The sequence below is a fragment of the Cebus imitator genome, unplaced genomic scaffold (assembly GCF_001604975.1).
Source record: "Cebus imitator isolate Cc_AM_T3 unplaced genomic scaffold, Cebus_imitator-1.0 Scaffold98, whole genome shotgun sequence".
Lineage (NCBI taxonomy): Eukaryota > Metazoa > Chordata > Mammalia > Primates > Cebidae > Cebus > Cebus imitator.
Window position 1 is genome coordinate 3,297,558 of NW_016107413.1, and position 20,139 is coordinate 3,317,696.

At 34.4% G+C, this 20,139-nt stretch overlaps 1 protein-coding gene across 8 annotated transcripts in view; it reads right to left on the reverse strand.

Annotated features, from left to right (window-relative positions):
• Window positions 1–20,139, reverse strand: part of CDK14 (cyclin dependent kinase 14) — a 613,351-nt gene that overhangs the window by 323,857 nt on the left and 269,355 nt on the right. For all 8 annotated transcript variants that reach the window (XM_017536523.2, XM_037741317.1, XM_017536528.2 and 5 more), the window contains one exon: window positions 14,391–14,485. In XM_017536523.2, coding sequence (XP_017392012.1) covers window positions 14,391–14,485 — 95 coding nt within the window. The remainder of the gene's footprint in view (window positions 1–14,390; window positions 14,486–20,139) is intronic.

The following is a 20,139-nucleotide window of genomic DNA, read 5'->3' on the forward strand; positions in this document are numbered from 1 at the left end:
AATAATACCGAAGGGGGAGAAAAATAAATCAATCCATTCTTCCAAATGTCCATAACAAGGACTGAAAGAAAAACTAATTATTGAGATCCAAAGCTTTAAAACCAAGATCACATATTTGAGAAGAAAGGAAAACCCCAAAAGATGGAAAATTCTTACTTAGCAAATAGCTGCCACCACAAATTAGTTTCTCAGTTCCCGATTTTTGAAACAGAAATGAGGCATGAGCATATGTTAGGGATTTATAGCTAGGCTTGAATGTGTCAGTGAGAAAGGAGTAAATTACTCACTAGAAGTTGAATGTTAACTTAGAACACTGAAGTTCATTTACTGAAAATGACATCTTAAATAATACACAGCAATCAAAACATAATGAAACTGAAAAATGAAAAGTTTATATATTCTGAATAATTAAATTTTAAAATCGGAACTTTTCACCCCTATATATTCCTTCATACGTATACTTACACTGTAAAAATATTCTCATTGGCTTTAAAGTACTGTCAAATCTACCAATGTGTATCTATACATGTATCAACATCCCCAAATCATAACAAATCATAAAAAACAAAGCAATAATTAACCAGCCAATTAACAACCATAAATATTGTCTATTAAGATAGCACATTCTAATAAAATCCCACTTAAATGTCATTTTAGGCTGTTGTGCCTAAAATGTTATTGAATGGACAATTGAGTAATAGTTAATTAAAATATCTTCACTCCCACTAGCCTTGTCACATTTGATAAAGTCTGACAACTGATAAAGAGAAAAACTTATATACTTCACAACAATTAATGTGAAGAAGTTATCTAATTATATAGTGGTTTACACAATGACATGCTTTAACATTTGTTCATATTTAAACTTATTAAGAATGGATGAGATTCCAAAGATGACAAATAGAACATATGGATCTACCTTGTACTCTCCTGAATTCCCACTCACCAAATTTTGAAGCTCCAAAACAGATAGTAGCAAGTTTTGCATACAAAACACACCCAACCAATCAAATGGAATACTAAACTGGCAGTGAGGAAAGCCTAGAAGCAGCAGTGCTTATGCGGAGAACATTCAAAAGGCTCAGAAATTGGTGGCACCAGGAAATAGGAATGAGTAGAAAGTCTACATATGGAAGTCAAAAACATGAAATATTGGTTGAAAATCTTTTTAGTAGCTATTTAACTTAGATTTATATTCCCACTCTGCTTAAACAGATAGCTGACCCTCTTAAACCCAAAAAAGGAAAAACAGAGGGTGTCCAAACTAGGAAATCCAACCAGCTAGGGACAGCAATACTGTCCTAAAACAGGAGGATTAATTGGGGGTCTGAACCCCACTCAGTTTCCAGAAGATTGGCAGCCAGGTAGGAGTTTGGAAGAATTTTCACTGGGAATGTTTTAGCACTACTGGAAAGATGAATATTGGCATTGAGCGTTTCTCAACAAAATGATTTAGTACCTACAGTGAATTTCATGATTAGCCAGATACCCACACACCTGGAATTGCTTCTGTACCAGCTATCTGACCAAAGCATCAAATATTAAAGAGAGAACCCAAAACAAACTAAAAGAAAAAATAACAACTTGGTGGAAATATTGTTTTACTGTTAGTAAAACTTCACAAAGTTATGATGAATAATTTTAGTGAGAAAGTATTAGTAAGAAAAGATATTGCAACCTTCAAACAAGAAGGAAAATACTATAAATAAAATATTCTGGGCAAAGTTACCTTAGAAATTAATAATAATATTTAAATTTAAGAATTTAAATAGAATATGTGAAACACAAAGATGAGAAAATTTGATCCTTAATGTTGAGCTAAAGAAAAAAGAATTGGAAAATGAGAGAGAAAAGACAAGAAAGAACACTGTAGGAGGTCCAACATTCAAATAAAATATCTAAAAATGGGAAAAAGAGAAAATAAAGGAAGGAAATAGGAACAAAATAAGTTCTTGAAAACAAGTAAATACATTAAAGATATTCAACCTCATAAGTCAGGAAAACACAAATCAAAATCTATCAGATACAATTAAACATCTACTATAATTTTTTTAAAAAGCAGAAAATAACAAGTGTTAGCAAGTATGTATAAAAATTGGCACTATATACTGCTGATTACATTGTAAAATGGTGCATCCATTTTGGAAAATAGTTTGGCAGTCCCTCAAAAAATGAAAGATGGAGTTATAACCAGCAATTCCACTCCTAGATATAGGCACAAAAGAACTGAAAGAAGATACTCAAACAAATGCATGTACACAAATGTTCACAGCAGCACTATTCACAACAGCCAAAATATGAAAAGAAACCCCATATGTACATCGATTGATGAATAAATAAATAAAATGTGGTATATCCAAACTGTGGAATATTCGCCTTAAGAAAGTATGAAGTACTCAGAAAAGCTAGAACATGAACTTCAAAAATATTATGCGAAGTGAAAGAAGGCAATGACAAACGGTCACGTATTATTATGATTCCATTTGTATAAGATGTCAGGCAAATCTAGAGACATACAGTAGATCAGTGGTTCAGGAGCAGGGGTTTAGTGGTGAATTCAGAGTGAATGGTAATGGATATAGGAATTCTTTTTAGGGTAATGAATTATAAAATTAGTTTGTAGTGATGGTTCCACAACTTTGTGAATAGGCTAAAAACCGCTGTATTGTATACTTTTAAAAAATGAACTTTGTTACATGAATTGTATCACAATAAAGCTATTACATTACCAAACAAAAAAAAAAAAAAAAAAAAAAAAAAAAAAAAAAAAAAGGCTGGAAGGACATGAGATTCCAGATTCAAAAAGTACACCCAATGAACATAAAGCTGCACCTTGGTTTCTTTCTGCTTTATCATAAAATTTCAGGACACCAGAAATAAAGATAAATAGCTTAACAGCAACAATGGAACTGAAAAATGGAGGAATCTTATCAAAATTCTAATGGGATTATTTCCAAGCAAGAAATCTACATCTAGCCAAAATGTCAATCAAGCATGAGTACCAAATAAAGATATTTTCAAAAATACAATGCCTTAACAACAAAAAATCTTCCACACGCCATTTCCCAGGAAGCTATTAGAAATTGTCTTCCTCAAGACAAAACCACATAAGATGAAGAAAAAAAGAGCCACAGCTCAGAGAAGAGGGGAAAGGCATGCCAGGAAATCAGGACTAAGATGCCCCAGGCAAAGGCTCTGGGAGGCTTTGAATTAATCATAGAAATAAAAAATAGAAAATTAATATTAATTCTGGGGAAACAGAAAGGAAAAAGTAGTCACAGTACACTATGTGTCTTGGCTACAAAGATTTATGCTAACATGATAATATAAATATCAAATTCTGAATTCTGATCTAATCAAAATTATAACTATTCTGGGAGGATGGGGGTCTGGGTAGGTGGCAGGAAAAGATGAGCATGCTTGTTTTAAAGTGAAGAATTGAGAAAAGAACCTAAATTCTCACTTTGCATTGTAGGAATCAGTAGGTGATGCCAAAGATAAATAATCAATAGGTGAAAATAAATGAGCTTGATTAGATATTTAAAGAGAAAGTTTATGTGTATGTTCTGAAAAAAATCAGTGAAAAAAAGTGGAAAGTTGAAGGTGAAAACTGATGTTTTTCATAAGAAACCTAGAACTAATTGGGTTTCCAATCTGAATGCACACATAACTTGCAGAAAAGCAAAAATCACATTGACAAAAAGAATAGAGTGGTCTAATATTCTTTTACCAAAGTATAGGATGCACATTAAACTAAACCATTACATGATACTAGCTAAGTATTCGTAAAATGCAAGAAACAAATAAAATTAAAAATAAACAGAACGAAAGAAGTGGTCATTAACATGACAGGCGTTTACTAACTTACTTTAAGCATTGGTGAAGTTATAGCCACCAATTATTTATGATATATAATCATGTATACTTTTATACAACTGAATTTACTAGCGATTTTTTCTTCAATTACTTAATGACCTGTTCAAATGTAATGTGAAGGTAACTGGAATTATTGATATTTTCATCCTGATCTTGGGTACTTACATCAGGAGGCAACTTTCGTACCTTAGTTGGAGGCTTCTCTAATTTCTCCAAGCTGATAATTATTGTCAGTCTTATTATATGTAATGTATTACTCTCCTGCCTCCACCCACCCCCTGAATCATGTAGTTTCCAGGAATACTGTTTTCTTAAGATACATGGCCATAATTTCTGTGAGAAATTTTTTTACAAAACATTAACATGAGGAATATATATCTTTCTTTCCAAAGGAATTCTCTTTTTATTACTGTTCTTATCTTCCCTGTGATTTCTCTACCATTAAATATCATAGTTCAATTGGTGAAATTCTAAGTTAAACTGAGGAACAATAATTAAAATTTTATAAAAACCACAGATGCATAGCGTATTCTCATTAAAATGGTCTGATCTATAGTGGAATATACTCAGAACTGTGTGCTTTTGTGAATAGGCAGGCATTTACCATAGCAACTGTTGGAGATTAGATACCCTTCTATCATCAACCATGTGAATTAAATATCAAATCATGATTATAAATATCTAATAATGACAGTAAGCACATAAAACGAGAATATAGAGATGATAGATATGATATAAACAGAAAAAAAAAAGAAAGAAATCCTAGCACCTAACATTATAGTGGACAGTTAAAAATGACTAAAAGTAACCATGAGTCCTTATTATTAGATGAGAAAAAGCCATTAAGGAAAAGGACAGAAAAGGCACTAATTGACTTTGTCCTACTAATTAGAGAAAATGAGAAGTTCATAAGAGAGCACTGATTGAAAGCTAGCTTGTTTCCTTTTCATTTCTTTAATTTCTCCTTATGGTTCGGAATTCTTCCATCTTACGCTGCTGCACATTCAGTCATCCACAATGTTTACATCTGTTCACATTCTGTACTTGGTTCTGAGTGACAGCCTCCCCTTCAGAATATAGAAACATGGTATTATACAGCATAACTAGTTCTCCATATATGAAACAAAAAAACCCTTCCATAAAGAAAAGCCTATGAGTCAAATCTAGTTTTCCTATTCTTTTCACTAACATAAAAATATGTTCTAGTGCCATGACACATATAGATCGGTGACAACAATTTAAAACTCAAATGGTTCATGGAGGTTTACCTCATCTAAGATCACAGTTCTTCACATGACTTCAATCTCTTTAAAAGCCAGGGCTATATATTTGTATCTCTAGAACTTAAGGATACTCCCTGGCACAGATAAGACAGTCTATATATGTTGGAGGGAAGAAAATGAATGAATGAACAAATAAATTATTAAGTGAATGACCACAGTGAGCTGTGTTTCTGTTCCCCAAAATTAGGTCAAATGGGACAAGCTTATAGACCAATTGTAAAACCTTGGGCAATCATTTGCTATGGAAACTTGTAGTTACCTGTATTCACATTCAACGCAGGAGATGATATGACACAGCCACTGGAAAGGACATGCATGGAGCATCTGACATCTTAGCCTAAATTTCCTCATCTGCAAAGTGAAAGGACCTTACATCTACGTCATGGTATCAGTTGGGAGTACATAATCTAAATTATGTATCTCAATATCATGCATGTAATACAGGTTAGGAACCTGTACAATATTCCTGACATGAATCCAGTCATCCTCTACTTGAATGCTTTTAGCAATAAGGTGCTCATTACACTTCAAAGAACTGAACATAATTTACAGATAACACATAATTGAGCATTCTTCTAAGAATGAAGCCAAAGCCAGCCTTCCCAAAATTCTCATACTTGACTTTCTTACTCTATTTAGAATATATATACTACCTTTTTCTCTCCTCTCTCAGTATGTCTTTAATACTCCTGAATAATTTTGGCATGTTATTGTAGCTCCTCAGTGTATACTCCCTTTTGTTTCAGTTCCTGTCAAAACGCAATGCCCCTCTCTGGCCACTGTACTTGCAGATGAGGCATGACAAGGGCAGAGTACAGTGGCATTAGCACGCTGTTGCTCTGGATTTGCATTAACTTTTGTTGTAGCCACATCTCAGTGTCAGCTAAACTGAGCCAAAGAAATCACTAGTCTTTTTTTACATGAATTGTTTTTTAAGTTACCTTTCCTCCACCCCATTTTTCTGCATTAGGTTGGGATGCTTCCTTTTTTAAAAACCAAATGTACAGTTTTACTTATCTCCATGAAAATTCATCTTGTAGGTTAGGCTCATCATTTTATTAGATTCTTTTCTGACCCTTGATTCCATCACCCTAACTGTTAATTATACTTCCCAGCTATGACACACACACAAATAGGCCCAGCATATCATCACTATCCAAGTCCTTAATAAAAATACCAAATAGAACAAGGACAAGGGCAATGCCCTCCAGCACACCCCGACAGACTTTTCTCCATGATGATGTCAATTCATTGATCCATAGGCTTTGTATAAAGTGGTTCAACCAGAAATAAAACCGGAAAAAAAAATAATGATCTTCTAACAACTAGATTTTATTTATATTCTTGTTATAAATATTTCATAAAAGTCCTTGTCACACATTTGCTGAAATCAGGAAATAACAAAGAGAATGAAGATTATTAGACCCTAATGCCAAAAAAAAATATTTTAAATTTCACCAATGTTCTATATTAAGCTTATATTTCTATAGATTCAGAGTTGTTCCCCATCACCCTTTAAAAACCAGCATTATTTTTGCCCATCTGCATTCTTGATGATTTCCCAAAGATTATAAACAATGATTCGATGAGCATGCCACCTGCCAATTCTCTTCACTTTCTAGATTTGCCTTATCTGGAACTAGATAATAAATCTAGTTTATGTGGACGTTTATGAGGTGTCTTTTTCTCATCGGGGCATGGGAGAAGAGCAGCAAAAAAGGGAAGCATGCCCTGTATCTGAGTGTATTCCTTATGTGGGGAAAATTTCTGATTTTATGAATTTTTAAAAACTTTTATTTTAAGCGCAGGATACTTGTGCAAGTTTGTTATACAGGTAAGCTTGTGTAACGGGAGTTTTCTATACAAATTATTTCATCACCCAGGTATTAAGCCTAATATCCATTAGTTATTTTTCCTAATTCTCTCTCTCCTCCCAGCCTCCACCCTTAGGGATACTCCAGTGTGTGTTGTTTCCCTCTATGTGTCCATGTGTCCTCATCATTTAGCTTCCACTTATAAATAAAAACATGCAGTATTTGGTTTTCTATTCCTGTGTTAGTTTGCTAAGGATAATGGCCTCCAGCTCCATCTATGTTCCTGCAAAAGGATGTGATCTCATTCTTTGATGATTGTATAGTATTCCATGGTGTATATGTATCACATTTTCTTTCTCCAGTCAACGGTATTTTATGAATCTTGACAGGAAACAGGACCCACCTGCCATTAAAAAAGCCAAAATGCTTGACACTCACTTTCTCATGGTCCAGTGCAGTCAAAACATGGGCTTCAAGCTTCATGTCGGCCAACACACACAACCAATCCTGGCTTAGAATTAGCAACTAACAGTCCAAAGAAGCAATGATGATGTAGAATGTTGCCATTTTGACAACATTGGCAAAGATAGCAAGGCCAGCAAAACAAGAGACAATGTATGGTGCCAACACTCATGGTGCCAGCAGGGTGCTTAGTGGACACTGCCATGATATGATTTCGGCTCTAGCCAGGGTATCTAGTCTCTTGTTGTTCCTGCCCACTTTTAAAGTCTTCCTAACAGGTCTGTCAGCCACACTATGCATATCCAGAATCCAACCATTTCTTTTCATCTCTTCTGCAGATATCATCTCATGCTTAGATCTTATTGTAATAGCCTCCTGACTGGTCTCTCTGATTCAGAACTTGCCCACCTTTGGTCCATTCTTAAGAAAGTAGCCACAGAGAATCAATTAAACTATAAGTCAGATCAAAGCATTTCTCTGCTCAACACCCTTTGGAGACTTCCCATCTCATTCTGAGTCAAAACCAAACTCAGTCAAACCTTTTGAAGGCCAACACAATCTAAATGCCATTGCATCTCAAACCTTGTCACCTCCTATTGTCATCCTTGCTAGCTCCCTTCAAGCCAAAGCCCTGCTGTTCCTCAGACAAGCTTTCTACATAGAATGTTATTCCTCTAAAAATATGTGCATCTCCCTCTTTCACCTCCTTCAGATTTTTAACTAAACACTTCTCAGCAAGCCCCTCCCATCACCCTCAACTAAAGCTGCATGTGTGCATACATATGCACATATATCTATCTCAGAGGAAAGCAGAAAAATGTTCAATTGCTCAAGGACTGTTAAATCTGGAAAGCAAAATACTGATAGAGAGCTACAGCTTTTCAAGAACAGATGTGGCATACAATCATGCAAATCACAGCATTCTTCATATATTTAAAAATCAAAATGTATGAGGCAGATAAATCAAACAATTAAGTAAATTGTGTAGCAAGTTGAAAAGACAGAATGTAATTTTCGGCTTCCTGTCCCATCTTCTAACATCATACATACCTTAGATCATAAAATTCTAGGAAGGCAGTTAACACAGGCAAGTTGTAGGTTAAAATGGAATAACTTAGCATCTATAGGCACAGAAGACTTCAGCTAAAGTAATATATTTACCATTGTAACTTGGCTAAATAATTTCAATCTGCTTTGAACTCTCTAAGCATTATTTTTCCTCATCAATAAAATACTGCATAAACATAACATGTCACCTACATCTCAAAGGGCTGAGGGTAGCATCCAATAAAATAACATCTATGAGAGTGCTTTGTAGAATATACAACACTATAAAATTATTTTATGGGCTTTATGATTTCTATTGATACAGTTTTGTTTCCATGTGAAATACAAGATTTTTGTTTTATATAATGTCATAAATTTTAGTAACTTAGTTTAGATTATTTTGCTAGTTTATAGTACAATAGGAAAAAATAATTATCCTAACAATATCATGATTAGCTTTGAGTTTGTTGCTTTTTCTTTGTTTCACAGCTTTATTGAGGTATGATTGATATTCAAATGACTGTATATACTTAATGTCTACAATCTGAGGAGTTTGGACATATATATGCACCCATAGTACCATCACCATGATAAAGGCAATCAAGGTAATAAACATATCCATTACTCTTCAGGTTTCCTTGTGTCACTTTGCCTTTATAATATATATATAATTTGTTTTTTAGAGACAAGGTCTTGCTCCATCATCCAGAGTCGAGTCTAGTGGTAAAATTATAGCTCATTACAGTCTTACAGTCTTGTACTCTTGGGCTCAAGCATCCTTCCAGCTCAGACTCCAGAGCAGCCAGGACTGTAGGCACACACCACCAACACGGCTAATTTTTTTTTTTAATTTTATTTTCTGTAGAGACAAGGTCTCACTATGTTACCCAGGCTGGTCACAAATTCCTGGCCTCAAACAATCCTCCCACCTTGGCCTTTCAAAGTGCTGGGATCACAGGCTTGAGCCACTGTATCCAACCTTGCTTTTATATTTCTGATGGTAAGACTACTTAACATAAAATCTACTTTCCTAACAAAATTTTAAGTGCACAATATCATATTGTTAACCATATGCACTACGGTGCACGCTAGCTCTCTGGAACTTATCCATCTTATACAACTGAAACTTTATATCATCCATCCTTGTATCCCAGGAAAAAAAACCTGAAACTTTATACACACTGAAGAACTCCCTATTTTCCCCTCCTCCTCATTCTCTGGTAATCACAATTCTATTTTGCTTTCTACTTGTACATAATTATTAAATAGGTAATGAAAAATACTGCTATACATGCTTTGCTCTTACATAATTTAAAATAAAACAGCAGAGTTATTAGCTTAATGGCAATATACATTTACATAGTCGTGTTTACTATTAGTATTCTTATTTCCACTTATGGGATCTGTTTTAAATTTTTCAGCATGGTGCTAAATAGGATAATGTGGCACTTATTTGTATTTGGCAAAAAATATAAATAAAAACTAAATTGCTTAACTTTCTGTTTAAGTAGAAGAAAAATTTGTTAGAATTTTCATAACAAAACATATTCTGGAGTCAATGATTCTGAACGATATTTTCTATCTTTCTTATCCAAGTCTTAATCTTGTATATGGAAAAACGATAGCTATAATAATATTTTAGGCCATTATAAACAAGATTCCTTTCAAGCTAATGGAGCCACTCCTTGGTTTAAAGAGTTCCTTCATATTTGACCACTACAGGAGGAAGGCAGTACTCAAAACCATGCATCAGAGGGGCCCACATGTTACCCAGTAGCAACAGGAGCAACTTAGGGAGCATATCCTCTAAGGATATGCTTGCAGCTTCCAGACTGTAGTATCTACATACTTTGAAAGTGTGTAAGAATCTAAAATACAGAACACTTTAGGTCTGTAAAGCTTTTCATATTACTTAAGAGGAAACCTATACCAACAACATCCTATTGGCCATAAAACCACTTTAATAATGACCTTCAAAGTTATTTCCTTGAGTATTCTTTCATATCACTGAAATTTTACCACTTATTTCATTATTCTGGCCCTCAGAAGGTTTTTATAAAACCTAAAATGCCATTCATAATAATAATATAAAGGAACTAGGCTTACAGTTCTCCTTTAAGGCCAAAAAAAGAAATACATTTATAGTATGTATACATTATCATAAATAAGAATCCTTCCCTTGGTAAAGCCTCAATTACATAGGTATCTCAGAAAGCCCTTGAAAACTTAATTGTAAAATCAAAAGGAAAAACACAATAGTACCAAATGAATGTTTAATTATTTTACTTTCCCTTCATATTCAGAGTTTTAATGGGGTACTGGTTTTTCCTACTGTTTAATTTACAATGGTACCTCTGTCAAAAAAGGGTACTATGAATTACATGAACTACAAAATCAATATCATTTAGGAAATAACTTTGATGTTAATAATTCTGAAATATGGCAACATTATCATTAAGTTTTAGAAATATTAAATTGTTTGATACTGATTTTAGAATTTGCTAACAAAGTTGTGTGTGTGTGTGTGTGCGTGCGTGTGTGCACGTGCGCGCATTTAAGAAGACTCTAGTAGAATATATGCAGCAATCCTGTAACTTCCAAGTTTACTTTATGGAAACTAAAAAACAAATTTTGTAAATGAAATAAAAGTTTAAATGGATAGGATTTTGGCCAGTCTATGAAACTTAGTAGAACTATAAAGCAGTTTCACTGTTTTTAGGACTTATCTGCACTCAGGATATTAACTGTAGAATAAAGGAAGGAAGGTTATAGAAAGAAAGAAGAAAAGTTTCCATTTCCTCTTCTGACACAAGGCATAGGCTAACTAAAATTAAAAAACAAAAAAATTAAAAAGCAGGAGCTATAACAGTCCAATTAGGTTGAGCATGGGCCTGTCTCACAAACTACAAGACACTGGAAAGAACTGCTTCATCTCCTTAATCTTTAGGTTTCTGCTTTGCAAACTGGTGATATTTATAGTTCCATGAGGCTCCTGAGAACACCAAAAGTGACAATTAATTTGCCCTCAGCACAGTGCCCAGCATAAAACTCTGTAAATTTAAGCTGTTGGATTTTATTATTGTGGCCGTATTTGTCTTAAACGCTCTTTCGCTTTTCTTTCTGTGGCCCTCACTCATTTATCCCAAGCCTACGGTGCCCTCCTGTTTGCTACCTTCCACATCTCACTAAGATCTGCTCTCATTTGCATGGTACTTCATCTTTAAAAATTATTATTGCCTTTCCATTGCTTCAAAACATGCAAGAGGAGTAGAGTTTATTTCTGCTAGATATTGTTAGGAAAGCAATCTGATTAAAACAATCCATTAAGATATGTAAGAAACTTAATTCTTCTTGAAATGTACAAATATTTACAAAGAGCAAGCAATTGGAAATTTGTTTAAGAAAATAAAAACTTTAGGTAATATTCAGGGAGCTTATTTTTGAACTGGGCAATTACCACATAGGCTAATCTTGCTGAGAAATCTATACCTTCCCACCCTAAGTGAGAAGACTATCCTAAGAAATTTCTACACCCTGAAGCTGTTCTTTTCACCAAAGGCTTATTTCAAGAATTCAATTAAACATCTTTTACTCAAAATACACAAAGACAAAAGAAACTTCACGTATAGCAGCAAAAAGTGTTTCACCTGAGATAGCAAAGTGATAGAAAATCATGAGAATAGGAAAAGATAGAAAAGAAAGGTAGAAAGGAGAAAGGCCAAAGATGCAGTGTAAAAGTAAGATAATACTGGTAAAGAGGACAACAGAAGCAGAGGCAGGGCAATCATAAGCCACAAATGACCCAAGTTGACCTCATTCTCTAAAAGAGACAAGGGTAATCTATACAATGTCTAAACTCCATGGAAAAGTTGGAACAAAATGTTTCTTGTAGATACCGTATATGCCCATATTATTAAGTGGTTGATTTAAAAGGACATGGGATGTTTCCATAAGAACTGGAACTGGGGAAAATTTTAGTCACACAAAGAAAAGTGATTATGTTTAAAAGTCAGTGTTAATCAGTAAATAATGCAGAACAGTGAATTTATTTCCTTCTGTTTGGCAGCAACACAAATACAAAATCATCAAATGACACTTAATCCAATATGTGCATTTTAGCCACATAAATATATATCATTATTTTTGTAAGATTTGGAGGACGCCGGGTGCAGTGGCTCACACCTATAATCCCAGCACTTTGGGAGGCCGAGGCGGGCGGATCATGAGATCAAGACATCGAGACCATTCTGGCCAACATGGTGAAGCCCGATCTCTACTAAAATTACAAAAAATAGCTGGGCATGGTGGCTCACAACTGTAGTCCCAGCTACTTGGAAGGCTGAGGCAGGAGAATTGCTTGAACCAGGAAGTCGGAGGTTGCAGTGAGCCAAGATCGCGCCACTGCTGCACTCCAGCTTGGCAACAGGGTGTGACTCCATCTCAAAAATTAAAAAAAAGATTTGGAGGACATCTTTTCACATACTTTTATTAGTTTCTTTACCAGTGTTACTGATTTTGGTGCATAAGCTACTTCCTTCCTTTTAATTTAACCATCTAATTTGAGGGAGAGAATAAGTACAATTTTGAAATCTCTTTTCTACAAAACATTACAAAAGTACAGTAAGGAAAATCTAGATTTAATTGAAATATGTAAACTAGACATATTTAAAAATATATATCAAAAGTTCCAAGTCTAAATCAGTTTGAATACATTATTAACTCCAAAAATCATGGATTAAACAAAAGAAATTATGTTTGCATTGATGTGTGAATCTGCATCCATTCTTGGTGCCACGTAATATATGCAACTGCTCAGCTCTAGCTGTCCTTCCAGTCACATTACCATATTATTCAAATGTATCTATCATTTATATGTAAATAGACAATATAAATGGCTTCTTCATAAGACAACAATTTTCAAATGACAGACACAGGCAGACATTAGCAAAATAAAAATGTTGCAAATATTCATTCCTTTATTTTTTTAAGGAAAAATGGAAAGTACTTCAAATTTTTTAAAAAAGTAGTATGGTAATTACAAAATGGTATCCTAATACACTGACAATACCAACAGCTATTCTTCTCAATAAATGTCTGCACCAATGTCATTTGTGTCTTATAAATTACATGTTCTTAGATCCATCTGTGAAAATTGGGATGTTAATTATCACGGTTACATTTCACGATTCCACAGTTAAATGCTGAAGTGGTGCTACAAAAATACCATATGTTTTTCTAAGAGAAATGGAGAAAGATTAATTAGAGTTCAGGTCCAAGTCTTCTAGCAGTAATACTCTCACACAATAAGATCATTACATTGTGTGCTATGCCATTGGAAGTTTTAATTAATAGCTGAAATACCAACTGAGGGGGAAAACTTTGAAGTCTAAATTTGAAGTATCAGGCTTTCCTACACACACACACAGACACACACACACACACAGTCTTAATAAGCATGCTTTTGAGAAACGAAGTTACCAGTCCAAAACTAAAAAACCAATGTTACTGCCTATGAGCTTTCTTTGATAATGATCACCATCAGTCTGTTTTAGTCCAAAACTAAAATAACATTCTTATTGCCTATGAGCTTTCCTTGATAAAGATCACCACAAGGTTGTTTAATCCTATGCAATAAACTCAAAAATTACCATGTAACCTAGTAACAAATAGGTTATAAATAGATAACATATTTGATAAAAATTCAACTTACATTTTTCTGGGTTTTTCTTTTAATATACATATCATTCAATAATCTCTTTTAGGGGCACTATTTTACACAAAATTACAAGTCTCATGTATTCAGATAAAATAACCACTACAGCAATCTAAAAACAAAACTCTATGATAACACTATAAGAATTTCATTCATATTTTAAATGTCTAAATTTAAAAGTCTTATTTTACTTACCACATATTCAAACACAAGGGTCAGCGTCTCCTTGGTATGGATGATGTCATGAAGTAGCACTATGTTAGCATGTTTTAGTCCTTTTAACAGAGAAGCTGTAAAAGTGGACAGAGAGACAATTTATCATGGGTAACAACTAATATGTATCATTATAATTTTGGCACATTTTCATGTGACATATATCTATTTTCACGTGTTCCAAGTCAATAACAATTCAAAATGAAAGGTAGAAAAACAAGACTTTTAGACTTTTTTTTTTGAGGTGGGGTCTTACTATATCACCCAGGATAATCTCCAACGCCTGGGTTCAAGTGATTTTCCTTTTTCACCTGGAATTACAGGTTTATCACACAGTACCTAGCCAGAAAAACAAGGCTTAATTTACATAAAACTTCCTTCAGTTATTTTATCTGTCATTTGTTATTAATCTCTAGTTAGGTTTCATTATGGTCAGGTATGATTTCAATTCTTTAAATTTGTAAAGTTTATTATCTAGAATACGGTTTAACTTGATATATGTTTCATGTGTATGGAATCTGTATTCTGTTGATGTTGGCGGTGGAGCTCTATAAATGTCTATTTGATCCTATTATTTAATAATATCATTGAGTTCTTCTATTAATATATCCTTACTAATTTTCTGAATAGTGGTTCCATCAACTACTGAATGAGGCACACCGGCATCCTCAACTGTAATGATGGATTTGTCAATTACTCATTTGAATTCTGCCTGTTTCTGCTTTTTGTATTATGAAGCTTAGTTGTTTACTGAATACATGTTTAGGATTGCCATGGCTTCTTCGTGAATTGACCATTTTATCAATATGTAATGTCCTCTTTACTCCTGGTAAATCCTTTCCTTCCTCCCTTTTTCCTTCTTTTCTTTCTTCCTTCCATCCATCCATTCATGAGACAAAGTCTTGCTCTGTCACCCAGGCTAGAGTACAGTGGCGTGATCTCAGCTCACTGCAACCTCCGCCTCCCAGGTTCAAGAAATTCTCCTGCCTCATTCTCCTGAGTAGCTGGGATTATAGGCGCCTGCCACCGTGCCCAGCTAATATTTGTATTTTTAGTAGAGACAGGGTTTTATCATGTTGGCCAGGCTGGTCTCAAACTCCTGACCTCGTGATCCACCCACCTTGGCCTCCCAATGTGCTGGGATTACGAGTGAGAGCCACCGTTCCCGGCTTACTCCTGGTAAATTTGTTTGCTCTGAAGTCCTCTTTGTACAGCCATCCATCATTCTCTAGCATTTACCTGGTGTATCTTTTCCCATCCTTTTTTTTTTTTTCAATTGTAGACAATATATGGTTTGGTCATATTTTTAATGCATTTTGCCAATCTCTGATTTTTCATTTTCATGTTTAGGTCACCTAGTTGATGACACTGGTGGCCCTGAGCAGGTCCTTGATCTCTTGGCAAATAATAGTACAGCAAGATCATATCTTTAAAAAGACATTTACAACACCAAGAGTGAACTTTCATGTAAACAGTAAAATTTGGGTGATAATTTTTCATGTGTTAATAAGTTCATTAACTGCAACATGTGTATCACTCTGGTTGGGGACTCTGATAGCTGGGGAGGCTGTGCCTATGTGGAGGATGGAATATATGAGGAAATTCTCTGTACTTTCCAATCAATTTTGCTGTAAACTTAAAACTGCTCTAAAACGTAAAGTCTGTTAAAAAACTAAAATTAAGTGATTTACCCTTATTTCAACATATTAAAATAAATTTCAATTATATAATGTTTCACCCAAATAAAATAATATTCTAGATACACAATTACCATGCAAATCAGTATGCACCGGACAGTCATCAGAGAAGGCAAAAATAAAGTACTTAGGGCTTAGTAGTACACTAAGTTCCAATATTACTTCAACAAATGTGAGCTCGCCTTACCAGAGCTCACATTGTTATTGCTATGAATTTCCATTGTCTTCCCCAAGCAAACCTGTGTCATAACAATATACTAAATCTTAATCCTAAGATTAAACTTTTGTAAACACATATTGGTCAAAAGAAGGCCATTAAGTCTAACAACTGATCAGTACAGAAGACAATAAGAAGTGTGTTCCTTCTGGAACTGAATCTGGAACATCAACGTATATTCCCAGGCAAGAGAAGTAGACGCTAACGAGTGTAGAGAGGACTTCTCTTTTGTCCCACATGTATCTGCCAAGGGAAACTTAGTTTTGCACACTAAAAATTTTACTGTAAAAATATCTACAGGTTTATTTTATCTGAGCTTTATAAACCAGCACTCAAGTAAAAAAGTAATTACAATAACACAGTAAAATCACAGCATGTGAACTTTGAAGAAACAATCACTATAGATTTACCATAGAGTTTAGTTTTGTTAATTCTAATAATTTACGATATTCCTTCTTTTAATTATTCAACTAGCCTAGTAGCCTTAAGCAATTAAAACTTTATTAAGTAGCTAGCTTTCAGATGTTAATCTGGGGATCCCATTGGCTCATTTTAAAAGGGCTTTTCGACCAGTCTTCTGAGGTGCACACATCCTCAGAGATCATTATTTCAAACCACAGCAGGGTATTTTTAAATGATGGAAAGGTATGGTACATAACACCTAGCCAACACAGGAACTTTTCAGATCAAATGAATTAAGGAACCCTGAATATCATGTTGTAAGAAAGGCACATGGCTTTGTGAAACAAGTTTTAGAAACATATTATTGAGCATTATTTGCAATCTTGTCCAATTCCATTTTTCAAGTTAATACCTCAGGTTGTCAAATTCAGAGATGATTCATCCTTATTGGCAACAGCTCCATGAAGGTATTAAAGCTTCCACTTCAGTGAAAATCTCATACCCTGAGGACACTTTGACAGGATTTTTTTAAACCGTGTTCCCGAATTACTGCCTTTCTTCTTTTACCACTTACACCTAAATTGTTTCTCATTTCTCAAAGTAATATCTTCATACCCATCATTTCCTACTGTGTTTGTCCCACAATTTCAGTTAAATCAAATTCCTGCCAACGTTCATCTTGGAAAGAAAATATTTTTTCCTGATAATGACTAATATTATAGAAAAGTGTCATGTCATTTTTTATATTATATTTTTGACCATTTCTACATGAAACCTCAAAGCCTCCACATTACATCCTAATAAATCTTAATAATTATGACAGATTTTAGATTTCAGTAATATTTATATAAACTTCTGAAACACACTGTCAGTTAAATAAATACCAACATCTGAATTTGAAACAAGGCCTCTTGCTTTTGAGATTAACATAATGAATGTGTACTTAGAAAAGGACGGAGCCACTAATTTCAAAGCTGATGGCAGTAAAAATGGCATTAATGGACAGAAAACAGCCTACGATATCTACCAACATCACAGTAGGTGACAGACATGACTTTGAGGCTGCCAAAGGCAGCAGCCACTGGTCCCAGCAAGGTGCCAGATACTACAGTTAGCAAGGCAAGAGAGTCTCCTAGCTGCCAAGTCAGTCCAGAGATTGACACCTACAAGTTCTAGAGCCAGTGTGTCTCCCTTGTCAAGACAAACACTGTCAAAATCATACTCCATGTAATCCTAATAATATCATAAATATACGACATGTTATTTTGCACTGTTTACATACAAAACTCCTGTAACATTAGCATTAGTAATTCCAGCATCCTTGGTTTCTTCATAAATTTTAAGTAAATATATGGCAGTTTTAAATTTATTTTAAATTTATTTCACCAGAGAGGTTTGAAAAGGTGCAATTGCACATGATGCAAAAGACTTGCAATTAAGAGTTAAGGGTGAAAATTGTAACAATAATTTGGGAGCTGTGATGTCAAAACCATACAAAAGTAGAAAAACACCTGCCCATAGAGGTAGTTGTGCTCTGACAAAGTCCCAGTAGGATACAAGGATGCAGGGAGCCTTCCCTTAGGTTGGCAGAAGGATTCAGATTCACATTAAGCAGCCATATTCAAACCTTGGCCTCGCACTTTGAGAACATCTTAATTTTTCACTCCAACTTGGAAGAGATGAATTTCATCTAAACTCTAATCCCATCATGTTTAAAATAAATTTTGAAATAATATGGAAAATTGGAGTAAGTTCATTTTATTAGATACCCACTATGGTGGTGGTTTTTTTGTTTTTTGGGGTTTTTTGTTTACATTTTTGTGTTAATGTTAATAAAGGGGAAAAACATTTAATATTTGAGATAATTTTCTAGGTTATTATTTGATGCCCTACTAGGAAAAAAGATATTACAATGACATAAAGCCCATCCTCCATCACTTCACCTCCAGCCTCCGGGAGGAAAAAATGGGCATTCACAGGCTCCTTTCATCTTACGTGTTCTTTCTCAGCAGAGTGGATTGGAAGGATTGCTGCCTGACTTTTCCAGAATTACTACCCATAAAACCCAAGGAGCCAACTATATCTCAAGCCACAACCACAACAAACATCAACTTTTTCTTCAAGCCCACAGTTTGATAGCAATAAGGTTGTTGAAATTCACTTTTACTACACATAGTAAAACTACTTTTAACTGCAAAGTTCTATCTCATTTACTTGCCAAATTATAGTTATAGCTGACAGGAGAAATATAGAAACAATTTAATTTTCTACATGTATCTTTCTGCATCATTTGAATTGCTTACGATAAAGATATATTGCTTTTATACTAAAAAGGAGATATCTGGAAAAGTTTTTTATTACAAGTGGATTTGCTAAAGAGAACTGACACAAATAAAAAGCATACAGGTGTTTAACTATACAATATGTAACTACAGTACAGTAATGAATCATTGTAACTGCAGTAATATTCTTTACTTTTAATCCCTCCTCACTTGAGTACCGGGGAAAATATTAAGGATCTCTTTTTGTATCCTGGTACACTGCAGACCCTGTGTCAGCCTATAATTTGCTTTCCTATCACATATTAATCCAACTTGTTAAATCTGTTTCTTGTCAAAATAGTTACTTTCCTGCATTAAAATTCATTTACTTAGTGCAAAACATTCTGAATCTTACCATGTCCATTTACTGCTAGTTCAACCGTAAATGACCCACCCTCCTTTGCTGTTCCATGCTCTGGTTAATCTTGTTCCTATTTGTGATGGGAAAGATCCATATAAATGCAGGTACTACATAAATGCTAGACATGTGGTTCTTCTCAAATGCAAACACCTTGCTAGTAACTTCTGCAGAAAAGAAACTTCTTGGCAACAACAGTGGCAATGATGTTGTTTATAATCCAGGTACTGTCTTCAGGTGAAAAAGAGACAATTTCGGGACTGAGGGTTTCTATAAGACCTGATAAAAGGTTTTCTGTTTATTTTTTAATCTTGGTCTGGCCATAAAAACTAGATTTAAAAGACGTTAGGCAGTTTGCTTCATTTTAACTATTTTATACTTTATTACACATGGGTTACATGTACAATTAACAAGAACACTACAAAGTATGTGATAAAAAAGGATGTGTGGTTTTACACCAAGCCCCTCATGCTTTCTAGTTAAGAAGAATAACCATTCATATCATATTAGCTATTGCTATTTGACTGGGTTTGTATTTATGTTTATTTATTTATTTATTTATTTATTTATTTATTTATTTATTTAGAGCTAGGGTCTCCCTCTATTGCCCAGGCTGAAGTGCAATGCCATAACCATAGCTCACTGCAGCCTCAACCTCCCAGGCTCAAGTGATCCTCCTCCCTAGCAGCTGGGACCACAGGCACCCCTCACCACCCCTGGCTTCTTCTTTTTTTTT